This window comes from Papio anubis, chromosome 7, assembly GCF_008728515.1.
Source record: "Papio anubis isolate 15944 chromosome 7, Panubis1.0, whole genome shotgun sequence".
NCBI classification, from domain to species: Eukaryota; Metazoa; Chordata; class Mammalia; order Primates; family Cercopithecidae; genus Papio; species Papio anubis.
Genome location: NC_044982.1, coordinates 141,468,605 through 141,490,727, shown reverse-complemented (window position 1 = coordinate 141,490,727; position 22,123 = coordinate 141,468,605). Strand labels below are relative to the sequence as shown.

Sequence of the window (22,123 nt, the reverse complement as noted above, 5' to 3'; positions counted from 1 at the left end):
GCCAGGAAAATTTAGGACACGGACACACACAAGGAGTTTAGGAGTGGAGGTTTAATAGGCAGAAGAAAGGAGAAAGAAAAACAACTCTATTGAGAGAGAGGGGTCTTCTGAGTGGAAAGACCCGGCTGGTGGTGGATGTGTCAGATTTTATAGTCAGGTTGGTGGAGGCCGTGTCTGATTTACATAAGGCTCACAGATTGGTTTGATCAGGTATGATATTTACATAGCGCGTCAGGAAGGCTGGCCTCCCCACCCTAATGTTATTGTGCAAATGAACGTTCCCCTTAGTTGGGGCCATCTTGTCTGCTCCTTACTGTACACATGGCTGACAGAGGGAAAATGGAGCCTCCATCTTGAACATGATTGGCACAACTGCCAGCATCTATGTCTGCAGCTCGATTTTACAGGCTGCTCTTTGTTAGACAGGAAAATGTCTTGGGGCTGCTTTTCATTAAAATGAAAACCTTACCGAGGACTTCCATACCCTCACTATCTGCCTAAATAATTTTTTCTTAACTCTTGTATCACTAGGAGGCCAAACAACCTCAGACGGGGTGGCTGGAAATCAGAAACTTAGCCAGGCCTCCTCCTGCCCCTGCCCTGTGGGGTTCTTTCTAGGGGGCTTTTTCCATGGGGATAGATATAGTGTCAGGACCATGAAAACATGATTTTTATTTTCTGGAAAGTGAGAATTTTTGCGCGGTGATTCTATCATTCTGTGGACATTTAGAAAGAAAGGCAGGATGCGATGACTGGGTATGCACCATGAAATATCTTCTTCCTTCTGTATGAAACATCCATATCTTACTTGGTGATTTCTTCTTCTCTTCAATCTAAACAAAATCTGTTTGAGTAATTTAAGAAATTTTAAATGTATAATGTATTAAAGAAAATTTGAGAAAAGTACACACAAAGAAGAGGAAAAATAATTGTAATCATATTAAAACCATTGCTGATATTTAGGTATCAGTACCTTGAAAAATGGTTTCCCTTTTCTGGGAAGGTGTAGAAAGTATACCTTTTTTTTTTTTTCCCCCATTTAACGTTATCACACAAGCATTGTTTTGTTGCTGTTGAGACATATTGTTCTAAAGGTCATAGAGATAGTATGGTGTAGTAGTTTAAAGTAGAGGCTCTGACACCAAAATACCTGGGTACAAATCACAGTCCACCCATGGGCTGTATAACCTTGACAGTCACTTAACTGCTATCTGCCTTACTTATACCATCTGTTAAATGGGAATGATAGTGGCAGCCAACTCACAAGTTAAATGCTTATGTAAAAGACTTAGTAAATGTTAATTATCATCTAAAGGAATATTTTATTAATATTAATTTTATTTATTTATTTTGAGACAAGGTCTCCCTCTGTCCCCAGGCTGGAGTACAGTGGTGAAATCACAGATCACTGTGGCCTTGACCTCCTGGGCTTGAGTGATCCTTCCACTTCAGCCTCTCTAGTAGCTGGATGCACCAACATGCCTGGCTAATTTTTTTTTTTTTTTTAAATAGAGATGGGGTTTCCCTATGTTTTCCATGCTGGTCTCAAACTCCTGGATGATCCCCCACTCTCGGCCTCCTAAAGTGCTGGGGTTACAGGTGTGAACCACCATGCCCAGCCAATGTTAATGTATGTGTATAGTAGAGACTTTTATAAAATACGTAAAAGCCGAAGAAATCAAAATCACTCATTATTCTAAAACCCAGAGAAAACCACTTACCAGTGTTAAGATTTTGGCTTTGTTTTTTCTAATACATTTTCTCTTACATAGTTGAGAGAATATTGCATTTCTAATTTGTTTCCTGATCATGATGTAAACATTATATATATATATATATAGAGAGAGAGAGAGAGACACACACACAGAGAGATAGACAGAGTCTCTGTCACCCAGGTTGGAGTGCAGTGGCACGATCTCAGCTCATTGCAACCTCTGCCTCCTGGGTTCAAGCAATTCTCATGGCTCAGCCTCCCTAGTAGCTGGGATTACAGGTGCACACCACCACGCCTGGCTAAAAATTTTTGTATTTTTACTAGAGACAGGGTTTCGCCATGTTGGCCAGGGTGGTCTTGAACTGCTGACCTCAGGTGATCCACCTGCCTTGGCCTCCCAAAGTGCTGGGATTACAGGTGTGAACCACCACACCTGGCCTATGTATTTTTTATGAACATAATTTTAAAAGACTACAGAAATCATCTTGGGTTCCATGTTTTAGTTAACCCTTCCCCAGTGTTTTGATACTTGGTTTGCTCTCTGCCCCCATATTAAAGTGGTGACCTGAGCCTTTCCCGGCCTGTGTGGAGCCTGCAGTTTTTTTTTTCTGTCCCCAGGACATAATTAGCCCTAATCCACAAGCCAATTAACAGAGGGGTGACCAGATTATGAATACATTTGTGAAAAACATCTTTGTAGTGGTTTTTCTTCTTCAGTATTAGAGGTTATTTCCTTAGATTAGATTCCTAGAAATGGAAATGCAGGGTCAAAGCGTAAGTTTCCAGAAGGGTCGTATTGACTCTAGACTCCTGGAAACACCGTATGTGCCTGTTCTACTTACCGTGGGCCTCCAAGTCCCCTTCGTACAGCTCTAGGTTGCTTCTCAGATCTGAAATATTGGAGAAGTTGTTGGGGCACCAAAACTCTGGAATAAAGTTAATCTTCACAGCCCCTCGGCTCCTCTTTCCCATTCCCTATTATTTTTCCGCCTCTCCAAGGCCTTTCTTTTTATAACCCCTTTGCCCTCTCAGCTTTCTCTAATCCCCTTGTGCAGACTTCCTCTTCTCCAGTCGGGAGGGGGGAAATGATATAATGAAGTCATTTCATTAAGAAGTTAGTAATCTTAGCAGCTGTAAGTGTTAATCCCCAGCTGGACACTTGCATTTTAATAAAGGGTTCTTGGAGCAGTGTTGAACCCTAAGCACTGGACTTGACGGTAGGATCTGGGGCACTGTCATACCTAGGGAGGGAGATATGAGTCGGGGGTCACTCAAGGTTTACAGGTGGATGGGGTCCTGGATGTCAGGCCAGCTTTGTGCGTGGGGTGAAGCAAAGGTCAGTCTCTGAGAAGCCTTAATTTCCTCTCTGCCAAAGCACTCACTGCTCAGAGCAGAAACAGGTTTTCTTAAAGGTAAAGTGAGTCTCTCGGAGGAACTGTTAAGGAGAAATGTTTACTGAATTGGATGTAATAAAAGACTGGTCAGCAGCATGTGCAGATTCCTTCAGTAAAATATAACTTTATGATACCAGGTAGGGCTCCTTTTATGGCTTTCTGAAATCATCTGGTTGAAATTGCTAGAGGTGTGGAGGGCCTTCACTTGTGTGTCTGTGGCCGGTGATTTAATTACATTGTATTTCCCTGGGCAAGCAGAGCCAGGAGGCCTCTGGAGGGGGCTGCGGCCTTGATGGCCTTGGTGGGTACTCTGAGTTGCAGAAGGTGGGTTTCTTGCTAGATGGTTTCTGTTTCAGTAAGGTCTTGGGTGCTTTTTACTGCAAGGAATGTTGTAGGTCTCTGATTGTGGACTCGTATATCAGTTTTCATGGACTGAAAACCCAAAGAAAGCATTGGGGAGTGTACCTCAGTGGAGAATGGGCCAACAGCTGGATGCAACCAGATGGTGCCCTGGATCTTATGGATGGACAAGGATGGGTACAGACAGGTTATCAGGAAAGAATTAAAGAATTGGGGAATTTGGTTCAAAGTCCTCGATAGCCTGAGCGTAGGAGGAAGGGGAGAAATGGAAAGTATAGTCAATTGATAGCTACCAATTGGGCGCTCTCAGGAGGCCTTGGGACCATAGCCAGTGGGGAAAGTGGTCTTGAGAGATGATGGGGACCAGTGGGAGTGGGCCAGATGCTGGCCTCCGTTCCTCCTGGGAAGAAAACGCTTCAGTCCCATGATGGTTTCTACCTTGGCACTCATAGCCCTGTCTCTTCCCTTCCAGACTGATCCTGCCTGAAGATGGTGCCACTGGTGGCTGTGGTATCGGGGCCCCGTGCCCAGCTCTTTGCCTGCCTGCTCAGGCTGGGCACTCAGCAGGCCGGCCCCCTTCAGCTGCACACCGGGGCCAGCCATGCAGCCAGGAACCATTATGAGGTGCTGGTGCTGGGTGGGGGCAGTGGTGGGATCACCATGGCCGCCCGCATGAAGAGGAAAGTGGGTGCAGAGAATGTGGCCGTTGTTGAGCCCAGTGAGGTAAGGCTCCCCTTTTGAGGGCCTGGGTGTGTGTGTACGTGTGTGTATATGTGTGTGTGTGTGAGTGTGTGTGTGTGTTCTGGGGTTGGGTATGACTATCAAGCAACGGGTCTTCATGTGTCCAGGCTAGGGCTTCTCCTGGGCACAGAAAGCAGCCTATCCAAAAGGACTGGGAGGAAGTGGACGGAAAGAGAGGGAGGACAGATCTCTTGGCTTTTACTGTTCTCCTCTGTATTAGTTTCTTAGGGCTGCCATAACTAATTACTACAAATTGGGTAGCTTGAAACAACAAATGTCTATTCCCTCACAGTTCTGGAGGCTAGAAGCCTGAAACCAAGCTATGGGCAAGGCCACGCTCCCCCTGCAGCCTGGGTGAGAGGGATGGGAGGCGGCTTTGTCTCAGGCCTCTCTCCCAGCTTCTGGTGGTTGCCCTGAAATCCTTGCCACTCCCTGGCTTGCGGTTGTGCCACTCCCTTCTCTGCTTCCATCTTCACAGAATGTTCTCTGTGTGTCTCTGTGTCCCTGTGTCTTTACATGACCCTCCTAGAAATCCAAAGTCGTTGGATTTATGGCACACTCTTCAAGAATGACCTCATCTTAGTTTGATTACATTTGCAAAGACCCTATTTCCAAATAAGGTCACATTCCCAGGTACTGGGGTTAGAACGTCAACATCCTTCTTTGAGAGAGACACAATTCAACCCACGACACTCTCCCAATGCCAACCTCCTGCCCAGAGGAAAATCAATGGCCACTGCACCTTCTTATCCATTCCTGTCTGGAGAAGGGATGATGCGTTGGGGCACAGGGAGGCCTCTGGAAAGCTGTCAGTGGGCTTACAAACTTAAATGCAAGGGCAGATTATAAGGGAGAAAAGGTAGCTGACACTAGGAGGGAAGACTGAGTAAGGCACTGTCTCGCAAAAAACATATTAAGATTGTCCAAAAGCTTCAGAAAAATATTCAAGATTTTTGGTGGCTTGCCTAATGTTTCCTGTGGAACTAGGCATGTACCAGTTGGGAACTGCATCCTTGGGAGAAAAAAGCAAAATGGATCAGGTGCCTGTTTCAGGGGGAGGACAGGACAAGGAAGACATACTCCTTTTCAAGATTTGTCCCATTCAAGGGAATGATGTTACCTAGGGCCATGATTTGACAGGAAACTAGGGGGCAGTCTCTATCAATTGCCTTTGTAAAGTGGCATCTCTTCAATTCAGGAACCTTACTTTAAATGACAGTGGTCTGAGAGCTGTGTCAGGTGGCCACTCTTTCTGGTATGTGTTGTATTTTAGCTAATGCATGGGTGGGTCTCCCAGTCGGGCTTCTCTTTGTAAGGAGACTGGCTCTTCTGGGACCTGGGCACAATTCAGGTGGCCAGAATCCAGTTTGTCTTGCCCTGTGAGGAAGTACAGGGCAGGAATTTCTGGAAGGAGCTGCCAGAGCCCCAGGCTTGGTACTTTGCCTGCTGAGTCTGGTTTAGTGATAGCTGGAGCTGATGTTCATAGTCTAAAAATAAAATCTGAGCTTGTATTTTTGCTCCTCTTACTGTTCAAGATGGACTGGCCATTGATGAGCTCTCTTAAATGGAGACCACTGTCTTCCTCCCCTTGGATCACATTATTGGTTGTAGGGAGACTGCAGAGTCATTCCTGGTGTCCTCTTCACCTCTCTGTGGGTTTTGGCAGTGCTGGCCCGCCACTTTGAGGCATTTTGGCAATATTGAGAGCTCTTGGTCTGCAGTCTATTCTAAGTGGATTGGAATTCTTAGAGGCCATTATACAAATCTGCCCTTTGCCCCTATGTCCAGAACTTTCACAACTAACTTAGATCAAGAATGGCCTATCTGTTGCTAGGCACAGTGGTTCATCCTGTAATCCCAGCACTTTGGGAGGCTGAGGCAGGCAGATCACCTGAGGTCAGGAGTTCAAGACCAGCCTAGGCAACCTGGTGAAACCCCATCTCTGCTAAAAATGCAAAAATTAGCCAGGTGTGGTGGCACATGCCTGTAGTCCCAGCTACTCGGAAGGCTGAGGCAGAAGCATCACCTGAACCCAGGAGGTGGAGGTTGCAGTGAGCCGAGATCATGCCACTGTACTCTAGCCTGGGTGATTGGGTGAGATTGTCTTAAAAAAAAAAAAAAAAGAATGGACCATCTGAAGCAAGAAAACTCCAGAAGATAGTGAAAGTTTGGGCATACATTGCATTGTGGAGTAGGATCTGGTACTTACTGTCTTTGGGTGTAAAGTCTCTGAGGGTCTGAGAAAGTAGAAGAAAGGCTGATCAGGAAACACAGCCCTCACTGGGCTTGGGAAACACAGTTGGAAGTGAATGAAGTTTAGAGGACCCCTGGAAGTGGCTGTAAACTTTCCAGACTTACCACTGTCTCCACATGCTCCTGTGGGACCATATTTAGGCTGCTGGGCTTAATTTTTAAAATATTTCTTCACATGAAGTATCCGTAATATGTGTGTAGATATGCATGTGTATATAACATGTACATATTAAACACCAAATCAACTTTCAGCAATAAATAATGCAGTGGTCATTAAAGATAGTTTATAGCTTTTTCGATGATCTTGGAAGAATTCTTGTGTTGAGTGACTGTCCTTCAGAACTTACCATAATAGGAGACGCCTAATAGAGGGAGCTAACTTTGTGGAGACTTTTCCATACGATGCTCTAAGAGTCAGGAGGGAGTAACTGAGGGAATCTAGCTCATACTGTTAGCTATGACCCCTTTTGATCAGTGTCAAATTGCAATAAATCTTAAAATACTTTGTTTCTCAGAGACATTTCTACCAGCCAATCTGGACACTGGTGGGTGCTGGTGCCAAACAGTTGTCCTCATCGGGTCGTCCCATGGCGAGTGTGATTCCGTCTGGTGTGGAATGGATCAAAGCTAGAGTGATTGAGCTGAACCCAGACAAGAACTGCATTCACACAGACAACGACGAGCAGGTAACCACTGGGGCCTTTGGATTTTTTGTTAATCTGATGGCTTGTATTAATACGCAACCATCTTAAACTGGATAGCTTTGTGTTGAAAGAGCAGTATATATGCATGAGTGTGCATGAACGTATGTGTGTTGAATACTGCACAAGATGGCAGGGTATGTGGTAAGTGGAGGATAGATGGAAGGACTGAGTGATATTGAGTTAATAAACAACTAAGGTAAGTATTTGTTGAACACCCACCGTGCACCCTATTGCTTAGTATAGCATCTGGCACCTGAATGTTTATCAAACCATTTGTTTATATGTTGCTACATGTTAAAATAGCAAGCACCTTCCTCTTTCTCTTTTTCTGAAGCAATCAGATTTTCTACCTGACGCCTAGCCTCCCAGAGCAATAGGTTACTGGAAAGTATCCATCCAGCCACCCTAGGGGGCGCTCTGCCAGAACTGTAGGGGAATCCTATGACTCTGAGGTTCATGCCAGCGCTAAGGAGAATTGTTGCTGCAGCTTGAGGCTCGTAACTGCTCAGCACCTTTTAGGAGTCACCCACTCTCACCACTCAGGGGTCAAAGCTTTTTAGCAGTGGCTGCCCCATGTTTAACTGAGGTGATAAGAGCAGGATGGTGGAAGGGCTGCTCAGAAGCCATCTGCAGCTTTCTTTCCCCCACCTGCTGCTGAGCCCAGGACAGGGGCAGGCAGCGCAGCCACCGTGCTCTGACCTGTTCCAGGTTCCTGTGGTTTTGGGGCTCCCAGAGTGTTATTGGTCTTAATCCTTTGCCTCTTCCCCCTTCAACTGGAGACTCCAGCATTTTCACGGAATTGTAGAATCAGAGTTGGTGAGGATCCTAAAATGTTTTCAAGTCCAACCCTTCCCTCCAACAGAGATTCATCTGCTGAGGCATTCTTTTTTTTTTTTTGAGACAGGGTCTCACTTTGTCGCCCAGTCTGGTGTGCAGTGGCACAATCTTGGCTCATTGCAACCTCCACCTTCTGGGTTCAAGTGATTCTCCCACCTCTGCCTCCCCTGTAGCTGGGATTACAGGCTTGTGTCACCATGCCCAGATAATTTTTGTACTTTTTGCTAGAGATGGGGTTTTACCATGTTGGCCAGGCTGGCTTGAACTCCTGACCTCAAGTGATACGTCTGCCTCAGTCTCCCAAAGTGTTGGGATTATAGGGGTGAGCCATCGCGCCCGGCCTGCTGAGGCATTCTTAAGGCTTTTTTAGGTCACGGATCTTTCTGGGTACCAGACGAAAGCCCTCTCTAGAAAAATGCACCTATGTACCAGATTTTGCATTTGCTTTTAGGGAGTTCAGAGACTTTCTGTAGCTTTTCCCTGGACCCTGATCAAGAGAACCTACTTTGGCCGAGCATGGTGGTTCACACCTGTAATCCCAACACCTTGGTAGGCTGAGGTAGGAAGATCACTTGAGCCCACGAGGTCGAGGCCAGCCTGGGCAACATAGTGAGACCCTGTCACTACAAAAAAAAAATTTAATAAATTATCTAGGTGTGGTGTGTGTGCCTGTGTTTCCGGCTACTTGCGAGGCTAAGGTGGGAGGATCACTTGAGCCCAGGAGTTCAAGGCTGTGGTGAGCCATGATTGCACCACCGCACTCCATCTTGAGTGACAGAGCTGTCTCCAAAAAAAGAAAAAAACAAACAAACAAACACAAAAACAAAAAAAAAGAGTACCTGCCATATAGCATTTATGATCCTTGGCTTTCTGGCCTCCATTCATTCATTCATTCTACAAATATTTATTAAGCATCTACTATAAGCCAGGTGCAGTTTTAGGTATTAAGGATACATGAGTGAACAAAAACAGACAAAAATTCTTACTGAACTGGATATTATATTCTAGTCAGTGAGAACATACAATCAACAATAGACTTATATACTATGTTAGAATATGATGGTTATTCATGGAAAAAATGAGCTGATTTGGAGCTAACTGGTATTGGGGCACATGGAGGTGGGGGATTGAATTTAAAATAGGTTGGTATTTACATAGTCCATGGCCAAGGAGTTCTCTGATAAGTTAACTCTTCATTTTTTTAGACAGGTGGGTTATATGAAAGTTCTGTCTTTACTGAGCCAGAATCCACCTTCCTGTAACCTTTTTTGTATTCTTTCTTGGACACCGAGGATGTTATTGCTTTTAATACACTTAATACCTTTCTTAATACTTTTATTCCTTGTTTTGTCCTGTTGTGTATGAGAGAAGAATGTCTTCTCTCTTTTCTATGGAGAAACCCTTCAGCTATTTGAAGATGGCTCTTACGTTTTATATAAATTTTCTGTTTAGGTAGATGTGTCCCCCCTGTCCTCATGTCCCTCAATTCTTCCTCACATTTCATGGTTTCCGGTCCCCCCAGCCCCCTCTTTATTCTGCTTTAAACACCATCTGCCTTGTTAGTGCCCCATGAAAGAGGCGCCTGGAAGAGAAGGCAACTTTCTAGAACAGCCCGGAATAGAGTGGAGCCATTCTCTCCCAGGAGCTCATGCTGCCTAAGTTAGCATTTACCTTTTTTGTGACAGTTACCATGGTGCTGATTCATGCTGGGCTTGAGGTCGGTGCAAATTTCTGGGCCCTTTTCATACGACCCACAATCGAGTCAGGCTTTCCCCATTCAGAAAAAGTACAGTTGTTACTGATTTTACCTAAAGGCAGGAATGAATATATATAAGCAAATACCTATATGCATATATATTTATTTTAATTAAACATTTTATATATGGCTTTTGCCCTGTTAATAGTTCAGAACTTTTTAAATTTTTCTCAATGTCTCCAGAAGACTGGACTGAATTACAGTCAAGATTATTCTCAATTCACAAGGTTGAGCTTGGTGGCTCTTTTACCTTGCCAGTCTTCTGCATACAGGGCCAGGAGACCTCTCTCATATCACACACAGCATCTCTTTGGTACAGCAGGGCCTGCCTCATTGTTTGGACCCCTTCAAGCTACAGTTCGGAGCCCTCTGTGGTTGGGTTCATGCTCACCTCAAGGAGCAGGTACTTTACTCATCTCTTGGGAATGACAGGCACTAGTAGGTGTTCTCACTGCTGAGTCCTACCTATTACTCCTAAGGTTAGACACTTAGGAAAGCTGTAGTGTCTTGTTTTAGGGCTAGAGAAGTTGGTGCACTGTAGTGGGACTTTCTTCCAATATTTTATGAAGCAAAACTACTTCATATCCAGAAATCAGAAATACACTCGACATCTCATGTGAGAAATCATCCTGCTGGTTTTAGTTCATCCTCCCAACCCATCTGGGTCTTTTGGATTTATGACTCTGTCACTCCGTGAGCAGTTTTTCCTGTTATTCACAGGTGGTTTCATATAAGTTCAAGGTTTTAATTCTGTAAAATGTCACTAGAGAGCTTTTTTAGATTGCATAAAATTAGTCAATATTCTTTAGCAAATATTATTCAATTGACCAAATCATTCCATTCTGTTTTTTTTTTTTTTTTTGAGACGGAGTCTCATGTTGTTGCCCAGGCTGGAGTGCAGTGCTGCGATCTTGGCTCATTGCAACCTCTGCCTCCAGGGTTCAAGTGATTCTCCTGCCCCAGCCTCCCGAGTAGCTGGGATTACAGGCGTGTGCCACCACACCTAGCTAATTTTGGTGTTTTTAGTAGAGACAGGGTTTTGCCATGTTGGCCAGGCTGGTCTCGAACTCCTGACCTCAGATGATCTGCCCACATCGGCCTCCCAAAGTGTTGGGATTACAGGCATGAGCCACTGTGCCCGGCCCATTCCATTCTTAGTTTATACTTTCCCACCTTATTGGTGAAAGACTGAGCTGGAGGCACTGTTGAAACCCAGACTCAGTGTGTCTCTGACTCTTCCCTGTTCCAGGGGTGTGTTTGTCTGAAACACATCTCAAGGCCCCGTGTAGACTGGCCCTTGCTCCTTCTCCAGGCTTAACCCAGTTCTATTCTCCCCTTCTTCCCACTCCTGCCATACTGGCCTCTTATTTCCTCAAATGCCTCAGCCTTTTTCTTACCCCAGAACATTTGCACATGCTATTTCCACTTCTATCCCTAGCTATCTCCTACTCATCTTTAGCTTCGATATGACTCCTTCAGGCAAGGCTTCCTTGACTTCCCAGACTAGGTCAGGTTACCCCTTGATGTGCTATCACAGCATTGTGTGATTTAGTAATTATTTGTGTCATTATCTGGTAATGCCCATCTCACGCACTAGATGGAGTTCCTGAAGGGCAGGAAGTGTATTTTTCTTGTCCATTGTTTTATGCCCAGGACCTAGCACAATATCTGGAACATAGAAGGTGCTCAGTAAATATTTGTGAGCAAATTGTGTCTGTTTCTTCATTTGTAAAATAATAATGATAATAGTACTTAGATACCTTATGAAGTTGTTGTGAGTGTTACATGAATGAAACCATATGAAGCACTTAGAACAGCACCTTGCACAGAGCAAATGCTCGATAAACGTTGCTGTTATTTTTAAAAGAATACATGAAAAGGAAAAGGATTTATTTGCTGAGTATCTACTATATGCCAGCAGTTCTTGATTGCTGATTGAAAGCAGCTGGCTTATCATCTGTGAACCTATGTTGGTGCTCGTTTTCCTCTCCTCTCCTCCTCTCCTCCTCTCCTCTCCTCTCCCCTCTCCTCCCCTCCTCTCCTCTCACCTCTCCTCCCCTCCCCCTCTTTCTTCCTTCTCCTCCCTCCCTCCCTCCTTTCCTTCCTTCCTTCTTCCTTCCTTCCTTTCTTTCTCCTTCCCTTCCTTCCTCTCTTTGTCTCCTTCCTCCCTCTTTCTCCCTTCCCTCCCCTCCCCTCCCCTTCCCTCCCCTCCCTTCAGCCTTGCTCTGTTGCTCAGGCTGGAGTGCAGTGGTGAGATCACAGCTCAAGTTACTTGAACTCTTGGGCTCAAACGATCTGCCTCAGCCTTCCGAGAAGCTGGGACTTACAGGCGCACACTACCATGCCCAGCTAATCTTTTAAAAAAGTACTATGAAATGTCTATTTAGTAGTTGAGCCTAGACTTTTGCAAAGGATTAATAGCCTATTTACTAAGGCGTTCATGTCAGAATTTACCTCGTCTGACCCCTGTGTAATATGAGAATACTTGCAGATATTCAGCCTTCTGGCAAGGTCTATACTGTTGTGCATAACTGCTCTAAAGTCTTATGTATAATCTTTTGCTGTTCCTGAGGGTTTAGGTCATCTAACCTGAAAACTTGAACTCATTTAAAAGGCTTGAGGTTTTCTTCTTGCTCTGTTGCTATAGAGGGTTTATTCTCTCTTAATGATTTTTTTTCCCCCATAATCTTAAGCTGGCGTGGTTTTAGTCCTTAGAAATAATGAATATTATGCTCGAATAAAACAGAGCATAATCGATATTATGTTGCATTATGCTTGGTGGTGGCCTGCACAAACCAAAAGCTCCTCTGTTGGCAGTGGTCATGTGTTTCACCTGTAGATCATCACTGCCAGACGCCGTGCTAGCTCTCAGCTAACGTGCCTGGATTGCTCAACACGGTTTGGCCAGCCACTTAACGGGCCCAGTGCCCTTTCCTGCAGGAGATGGAATTTCAAGACATCATCTTTCTTTCTTTTTTCTTTTCTTTTTTTTTTTTGAGATAGAGTCTCGCACTGTCGCCCATGCTGGAGTGCAGTGGCGCGATCTTGGATCACTGTGACCTCCACCTCCTGGATTCAAGCAAACTTCTGCCTCAGCCTCCCGAGTAACTGGGATTACAGGCGCCCGCCACCATGCCCAGCTAATTTTTTGTACTTTTAGTAGAGACGGGGTTTCACTGTGTTGGTCAGGCTGGTCTCGAACTCCTGACCTCGTGATCCACCCACCTCGGCCTCCCAAAGTGCTGGGATTACAGGCATGAGCCACTGTGCCTGGCCGAGACATCATCTTTCTATGGATAGGGAAAACATACAGATGAAAATGCTTATATTATGTATCCACTTAGGGAAATTGTATTTTTCACAAGCAACTGAAATCATTCATCTATCCATTCACCCAACAAACATTACAGAGTTCCTCACTTTAGTGACTGTGCTAGATTCTAGGAATATAAGGAATAAGACGTAACTTTTATCCTCTAGGAGTGGTCATCATGTGGGGAGAACACATGCTAGGAAGCCTCATGCACACTGTGCTGGGGAACTCCTGGGAGGGGCCAGTGGTGAGAGTGATCCTGTCATAATGGGAAAGCCTGCTGCGGAGGTGCCCCTGGGGCTGAAGCTCCCGGATGCCAGGGCAGGACCTATTCTGCACGTTGCTTCCCTTGGCTCCTCAGCCAGAGGCAAGCACTCTCAGGTCTTGGAGTCCTCTCTCTCCAACTACGATTCTCTCAGGTTGCTTGCTCTGCTCCGCCATTTAGTACAGGATCGTAGTAATCACCACCTGTTTCTTCTTTCTGGGCTCCTGAGTCTCATTGCAATCATTCTTCAACTCCAATTTTCCAGGCAAGTTCTTGTACTTTAAGGCTACTTTGCTTACACTTTTTGGCCTAAACTTGTCTTCCTCTTTGTCCTAAGCCCAGATTTCCATCATGCTACTTATGGATACAATACCCGCATTTGAAGAAGGGACATTTTTCACCCCATACAGGTCATTAAATAAGATCAGGTGAACTATGTCATAGCCTTTCAATGACCTTCAAAAGAGCAATCTCCCGATTACGATATTGGTCCAATCCACATGACAGGTCAGACTTGCTTGGGATTCACATATTACCCAATAGATTTTAGTTTTTTAATATATAATGTATTTATATGTATATTTGAGACAGGGTCTCACTCTATCACCGAGGCTAGAGTGCAGTGGTGTGATCTCTTCTCACTGCAACCTCCACCTCCCAGGCTCAAGCGATTCTCCCACCTCAACCCCCCTGTAGACTACAGGTGCATGCCACCACACCTGGGTAATCTTTGTATTTTTTGCAGAGAACAGGGTTTTGCCATGTTGCCCAGGCTGGTCTCCAACTCCTGAGCTCAAGTGATCCACCTGCCTCGGCCTCCCAAGGTGCTGGGATTACAGGTGTGAGCCACTGTGCCTGGCCTGCCCCATAGATTTTAGACAGTGGATTGTCTTTTAAGATTAGGAAGCCCTTTCTTACCTCTCAATATGAAAAAGTGTTAATACAAGCACTGTACAAATAATTGTGGCTTCTCACTGTGTAGACACATAGCTGTCTCAAGCTTTCTGGATGTAGGCAGCTTACAGAATACTTGTGAAGCAGTGAGGTATGAGGCATAGATGGCAGAGAGCATGATGGGAGTGGACGTGCATCCCTCCCGGCCTGTCTGCCCACCTCCCCCAGCCCCAGGACATTCAGATTAAAAAATGGGAACCTGGGCAGGACTCCCAACCTTGTTCTGCTTTGGTTTTCTCATCTGTTCTGTGGGCTAGTAATATTTCCCTGCCTCCCGCAGACCACACGGAACCACATCTGGGGCCTGAGTCAGTCCTTGAGCTGCTGCTTCTTGGGACCTGGTCTAAAATAATGTCTTTTTGTGTTACAGATCTCCTACCGATATCTTATTATTGCTCTCGGAATCCAGCTGCACTATGAGAAGGTACTGTGTGAAACTGTTTCTGTGTTATACTGGCTTATCTATGCCAAGAGCAAATGCTGCATTTAGTTGCTTTATTGTATTCATTTTGACAAGAAAGGGGTTCTAAGAAAATCTCTTCTGGTTTTATTTCTTGGCAGTCCTTTTACAGTTTGAAGGAAGTCTTCTCTAAGTTTCTGTCAATAATAATATGTTTTAGCTTTAAGCTTTAATTAGAGTTCAGCATGCTCATGCCTTAATGATAATTCTTGCAAAACAGCAGTTTTCTTTTACATTTGTAAGAAACCTGTCTTTCTATGTGGGACTGAATTGGCTGTATTGAAGATTAAATTCCACTTTGGAAGGAGGGTTTAGATTATAAATTTTAAAACAGACTTTAAGGGGTGGAACACCAGCAGTTAGCTCCTCAGTTGCTGGAGGGCCATCTGGGTTTTGTTGTGTAGATGCCAGGGTTTTAGTGTGAAGTAACCGCTGCAATGGAAATGCCACCCAGAAGTTCCTCAGAGCTCCCTTCTCAGTGGGCTGGGGAGCCAGATGCTATCTGAAAGTTGTGAGATTCAAGCTTATTTTTCTAAAACATAGCAGAGTAAATCGGTAAATACTATCATTTCCAGAAGCTTGTTGGGGACCACGGGTAAATAGTTGGAGTACAGGAAACATCTGTGCTAACTGGGTAACAAGCTTCAGGAATGTGAAGGGCTTCATCCGAGTTGGCCCAGTAAGCATCTTTGAAGTGTGCTTCTATGTAAAGAAACCTGAACTGTGACATGTCCAGAGGAAGGGTAGTGAAAATGTCTTGGGATGTGTTGTGGGAAAGTTCAGAGAAGCTACAAGTTGTTGTGTATGTTGTAAGATGGCTTTGAGTCATGGTGCAATGGGCCATGAGTCTGTTAGAATGACGGGCAAGCTATGAAGTAGACGATATGGAGAAAGGTGCCTATTACAACTACTTTCAAGAGGGGCATACCTTCCAAAAAAAGCCCCCACAGTGTTGACCTAGCAAAGGCAATGCACCTCCATGGTGCTGTCTTTCCAAAGTCCCAGTGTCATGTGAGAAGGACTGCAGAGGCCAGTGCTCAGAGTTCATAGCAGCCTCTCGTAGCAAACCAAGTCACAGAGATATTTAAAAGTAGCTATTATTATGGAATCTCTATTACATACCAGGAACCATGCTAGGAATCAAGTGTTGTTTCTTTTTTATTTTGAGATGGAGTTTTGTCACCTAGGCTGGAGTGCAGTGGCATGATCTCAGCTCACTTGCAACTTCCATTTCCCAGGTTAAAGCAATTCTCCTGCCTCAGCCTCCAGAGTAGCTGGGATTACAGGTGCCCACCACCACGCCTGGCTAGTTTTTGTATTTTTTTTTTTTTTTTTTCAGTAGAGACGGGGTTTCACTGTGTTGGTCAGGCTGGTCTCAAACTCCTGGCCTCAAGTGATCTACCTGCCTCAGCCTCTCAAAGTGCAGGGATTACAGGCATGAGCCACTGCACCCAGCCAGGAATCAAAAATTGATTCTTTACAACTACTTTGAGGGAGGCATTTTTATCTTCACTTAATAGATAGGAAACTGAGGCTAAGGAAATGTAGTAACTTAACCATGGTCGCTGTGCTACTTGGGACTCTTTGATGGCAAATTCGAGGAAACTACTCAGGTTGGTGTAAATAAAAACGAGATCATTGATGAAAATACTGAGATGTTTCTGGAACACTAGGGCAGGAATGTAGGTGGGCCTCTGGCAGGACTGGATCTCCACTGTGAGTTCTGTTGGACTCAGGCAGTGTCTCTTTGTCCATCTCTCTGGGCCTCTTTCTCAGGCCAGCTTCACAGGGTCTCTGCAGCAGGCCATCTTGCCTGCTGGTCTACTCTCTGTGATAGGATAGTCCACAGCTCCCCAGTGCATAGCCTGTTGCTGGAAGCCAAAGGAGAAGTCACATCTCATCTCTCCCTGATTCTCTCTTTTCCTCTCTCCCCGATTCTCCCTTTTCCTCTCTTCCCTCCTCTCTAGCTCTCTCTGCTTCAGAATTCCCAGGGAAGCAACTCTGACTGGATGAGGGGTCAAAACCACCCTTTTTGACACAGGTTTTCCTGAAAGGAGCTTGGTCACCACTTTACGGCACCTTTTCTATCAACGACACTTTCTTAAAACTAGGGAAAAATAATGAAGGTGATAAGACATCAACTGCTTGTTTATCTCTTGGATAATGAGATTTGCTTTGGGAACTAGAAGGTATGGCGGTCCTGTGGGAAGACCCCCAGGCAGGTGGGCAGAGGCCTTGGTGTCTGGTTCTTTAAGATTCTGGGCAGGGCTCCATCCATTCTATGGGCTAATAATATTCTCCTGCCTCCCTCAGAGGTACATAGTGACTATCCAGTGTTGGCATTGATTGAAACTTTGAAAACATTAACATGCAAGGTGATTTTATAATAGAGTTATTATTATTGAGACTGCCAATGTCACTACTATCTAACTGGAACGGGGTGAACGGTAACAAAGAAATAGTTGCTTTTAACATTGAGTGTGGATAAGTAATGAACCCAGGCCACTGAGGAGATGAGAGGACTTTGTTTCCTTGAGACCTCAGGGATGGGTGTCTGGCGTAATTTTGGAGGTGTCCCAGAGAATGGCCTGGGGAGGCTCTGAAGGACCGGCTCATCTTGATGACTGTTTCTTTTTTTCTTTTTTCTTTTTTTTGAGATGGAGTCTCGCTCTGTTGCCCAGGCTAGAGTGCAGTGGCACCATCTTGGCTCACTGCAAGCTCCGCCTCCCGAGTTCACACCATTCTCCTGCGTCACCCTCCCAAGTAGCTGGGACTACAGGTGCCTGCCACTACGTCCGGCTAATTTTTTGTATTTTTAGTAGAGATGAGGTTTCACTGTGTCAGCCAGGATGGTGTCAATCTCCTGACTTCGTGATCTGCCTGCCTCGGCCTCCCAAAGTGCTGGGATTACAGGCATGAGCCACGGCGCCTGGCTGGATGACTGTTTCTTGATGATTGAAGTTGAACCTGTTCTTGCTAAGAACTGGGACTTAAGTCTCTAACTCAGTCTGTGACATCTTCATTGCACTCTATGAGCCTTCTAACATTTATAATAGGTATCCAGTTGATCTTACTGGCAATAATCAGCTAACATTTACAGGATATTTGCCATGTGCATGTATCCTTTACATGCATGGCCTCGTTTGCTTCTGCCCACAACCCTCTGAAGCAGATACCTTATCCCTATTTCACAGATGGTGAATGTTAAGATTCTCAAACCTGAGTGTGCATCTGAATCACCTGGAGGGCCTGTTCGAACACAGATTGCTGGGCCTGCTCCCAGAGTTTCTGATTCAGTAGGTCTAGGGTGGGGCCTGATAATCCGCATTTCTAGCAAGTTCCCAGGTGGTGCTTGTGCTGCTGGTCTGAGCACCACACTCGGAGACCTACTGGCTTAGAAGTATTACGTAATTTATGCAGGGTCACAATGCTGGTAAGTGGAAGAGCCAGGACTCAGACTGGCATGTGGGATCCTAAAGTCCATGTTTGTAGGCACCTGGCTTTATGCCTTTTCCTAGAGTTTGGTCTGGTACAACCTGATAAAGGGTGATTTAAATTCTTGACGGTATAAATGGCTTTTGGTCCTGCCAATTGTTCTTTCCAGTAAGTCAACTGGTTCTCCTAAAAGGAAGGCTGGCTGGCGTCTTGTCCTCACTCTGATGGTGGGAAAAGTTGTATTCAAATTATGTTCTCAAGGCCAGGGAGTTGGAGGGTTCCTCTGAGCTGAGCCCATTCTGCAGTTTGACAGGTGACTGCAGGTGCCACAGCTCTGGTCTTGGAACCCTCACCCACCTGCCTGCTCTAGGCATGTGGGTATTGGTGGATAATCATAGTACTGAAATATTTGAAAGGCTGTAGAAATGGCAAAGAACAAGGACTCTAAGGACATTGGCACTTTTGTTTAAAATGATTTTTGTGTACTTTGTTGCAGATTAAAGGCCTACCTGAAGGTTTTGCTCATCCCAAAATAGGGTCGAATTATTCAGTTAAGACTGTAGAGAAGACATGGAAAGCTCTGCAGGACTTCAAGGAGGGCAATGCCATCTTCACCTTCCCAAATACTCCAGTGAAGTGTGCTGGAGCCCCTCAGAAGATCATGTATTTATCAGAAGCCTACTTCAGGAAGGTATGCTTCCTTTCCGGGGACAGAGATGAGCAGGGAAGACAGTGCTCATTCACTGATTGCAGGAATTCCATTTTATCTCTATCGTAATCCCTTTTTTATCTCTAAATTTTTGTTACATATGTACAAAATTAGATAACTGGAAGTTTATAAAATAGAAAAGAGGAGAAAATCACTCATGACCCAATTGCTTTAATAAAGCTGCAGTTTTCAATTTGACATGGCTTTCTAGCTTTTTTTCTGTATACTTAAATAGGGTTACAGTCATAGTGTACATGAAAAATTTAGATGTATTATGTAATATTAAATAGTCTTTGTTACATACTTTTTAAATATGTGTGTAAAAGTCTACTGGATGCTGGGTGTGGTGGCTCACACTTGTAATCCCAGCACTTTGGGATGCCGAGGTGGGTGGATCACCTGAGGTTGGGAGTTCAAGACCAGCCTGACCAACATGGAGAAATCCCATCTCTACTAAAAATACAAAAAAAATTAGCTGAGTGTGGTGGTACATGCCTGTAATTCCAGCTACTTGGGAGGCTGAGGCAGGAGAATTGCTCGAACCTGGGAGGTGGAGGTTGTGGTGAGCCCAGATCGGGCCATGGCACTCCAGCCTGGGCAACAAAAGCGAAACTCCGTCTTCAAAAAAAAAAGTCTACTGGAGAGATTGTTTAAATATTTCCATATAGTTAGACAATGAGTTGCAGATTGTTCATTTTTATCCATAATGCTATCAACTACTTCCACTCAAGTTTAAGCTCATGAATATTTTCTGTCCTTTGGGTATACATTTAAAAAAATGATAGGCAAAATGCCAACTTTGAAAGCAAAAAAATGTTCTTATGTAACTTTAAACCTTCATGGAAAGAGATATTTGGGCAGGAAGAGACTTTCTCAGCATTCTCCAAATGCTCTCTGTGTAAGAGCAGGTGTCTGCAGCTCCAGTACACCTGGCTTAAGCTTGTGAGGGAAGCTGTTCTTGCCCTCCCTGCTCTTGCCTGGGGTGTGACATTTAGTTTATCAAAGTGTGGTTTGGCCTGAGACCGTGGCAGGGTTCCAAGCAGCCCATAGTCATGTACGGGAACAGACAGGAAGAAGGGTGGGGAAGAATGGGCTGGGGAGTGGTTGAATGTGTGCGTGGAGGCTGGGACTGGGCAAGACCATCCCCTGAATTCTTTAAACTGCAACAGCCCTGTGAGGTAGGGAATTAAAGACAGTTCCAGTAATCATTTCTGACTCCAAGAAAGTTCATCCTGGGTCCTAAGGGGTTGGCATAACCTTTTGAGGCACTTACTCACCTAACTTCTTCACATGGTGAGATCCGGGTGAGCAAGTCCTGAAAGGAGCCAAACAAAGGAAAGAATAAGAAACTAGCTGTTTCTTCCATCCTGGAAACTTCCTTTGTGTAATTCTTTTCTCCCAAGTCTTGGATGACCTAAGAGGAAAGTTCTCTTTCAAGTACCATAAGATCTTCGGCATTTGGGAGAATATTGGCCTCTCTGAACAATATCAAGAAGGTAGGAAATCAAGGTTTTGTTGTTGTTGCTTTTTAGTTTAGTTTTTTTTTTTTAGACAGTTTTGCTCTGTCACCCAGGCTGGAGTGCAAGGGTGCGATCTCAGCTCACTGCAAACTCTGCTTCTGGGGTTCAAGCGATTCTCCTGCCTCAGCCTCCTGAGTAGCTGAGATTACAGGCACCTGCCACCACGCCCAGCTAATTTTTGTATTTTTAGTAGAGACAGGCTGATCTTGAACCATGTTGGCCAGTCTGGTCTGGAACTCCTGACCTCAGGTGGTCTGCCCACCTCGGCCTTCCAAAATGCTAGGATTACAGGTGTGAGGCACTGCGCCTGGCTGGAACTCAGTTTTGCTCACTGCTGTTCCCTCAGCACCTAGGATAGTATCTGGCCAACTCTAGAACTTTGTTAAATATTTATTGAGTGAATGAATAGATGAACATATGAATAAACATTCCATTCTGCTCTATTCTATCTTGACCTGGACCTAACCTTCACCTCTGGCCTTCAGCTGAACAGTGCCCACCTCAGCCCCCAACTCAAGTGTATACTTAGTTGTATGTCATGGGCAGAACGTAAGGAAGAGGCAGTGGATTGGTCTACCCGTTGCCCTGCCAGGACATAATGGTGGCAAAAACTAGCCAAGTCTCTGCTGAGGGTTTTAATTCTTGTCTAGATTTTTTTTTTTAAAAGAAGGCAGCTGGAGTCATGCTTTGGTGTTAATGGTTTTCTTTTTTTCTCAGACAGGGAAGCGATCCAAGGCCAATATCATTTTCAATACTTCTCTTGGAGCCATTTTTGGGGTTAAGAAGTATGCAGATGCCCTGCAGGAGATCATCCGGGAGCGGAACCTCACTGTTAACTACAAGCAAAACCTCATTGAAGTCCGAGCCGATAAACAAGAGGCTGTATTTGAGAACCTGGACAAACCTGGAGAGACCCAAGTGATTTCAGTGAGTGGTGAGGCTAAGCTGTCAGTCTGAAGCGTTGTCTCCTGAAACGTGCCATAGACACATGGGGGCTCGCACCACCCTGTCTGCCATCATTGTGTGCCGGGGAAGACCGGGTGAAATGAGCATCTTAGGGAAGTGATAGGGCAAGAAAGTAGGCCAAAATGGGTGGGGAAGAGAAAGATGTAAGAGGCTGTGTCAGTGGGAGGTGAGAAGGTGTTTTTAACTGGTGCCAAGGGAATTTTTGTCCTATTCCTTTGACTCAACTTTTCCTGGCATCGAGTGACTTGAAGTAGCCAAAAATATTCCACAACTTCGGTTACTGCTTAGAGGTAAGGGAGGGCTTCCTCGCATGCAAGATCTGGTGATTGTCTCAATTGGCGGCATGTGAGAAACAGTCCTGCTTGTGAGCAGGAAGTAACCCTGTGGGTAGTTCAAGAAAACAGGGATTGGCTGGGCATGGTGGCCCACGCCTGTAATCCCAGCACTTTGGAAGGCCAAGGCAGGTGGATCACTTGAAGTCAGGAGTTCGAGACCAGGCTGGCCAACATGGTGAAACCCTGTTTCTACTAAAAATACGAAAATTAGCTGGGTGTGATGGTGGGTGCCTGTAGTCCCAGTTACTGGGGAGGTTGAGGCAGGAGAATTGCTTGAAGCCAGGAAGTGGAGGTTGCAGTGAGCCGAGATCATGCTATTGCACTCCAGCCTGGGCAACAGAGCGAGACTGCATTTCAAAAAAAAAAAAAAAAAAAAAAAAAAAAAGAAAAAAGAACAACAGGGATGT

At 45.0% G+C, this 22,123-nt stretch overlaps 1 protein-coding gene and 1 long non-coding RNA gene across 3 annotated transcripts in view; one reads left to right on the top strand and one right to left on the bottom strand.

The window, feature by feature from the left end:
* Nucleotides 1-22,123, top strand: part of SQOR (sulfide quinone oxidoreductase) — a 59,231-nt gene that overhangs the window by 21,742 nt on the left and 15,366 nt on the right. For both annotated transcript variants that reach the window (XM_017960589.2, XM_003900886.3), the window contains 5 exons: nt 3,941-4,191; nt 6,978-7,148; nt 14,662-14,715; nt 18,683-18,877; nt 21,133-21,342. In XM_017960589.2, coding sequence (XP_017816078.1) covers nt 3,958-4,191; nt 6,978-7,148; nt 14,662-14,715; nt 18,683-18,877; nt 21,133-21,342 — 864 coding nt within the window. In that variant the 5' untranslated portion in view covers nt 3,941-3,957. The remainder of the gene's footprint in view (nt 1-3,940; nt 4,192-6,977; nt 7,149-14,661; nt 14,716-18,682; nt 18,878-21,132; nt 21,343-22,123) is intronic.
* On the bottom strand, nt 747-3,827 carry LOC103885800. Its single transcript, XR_649087.4, has 3 exons — nt 3,762-3,827; nt 2,557-2,604; nt 747-844 (listed from the first exon to the last, which is right to left on the bottom strand). It is a non-coding gene; the product is annotated as an uncharacterized LOC103885800 (long non-coding RNA).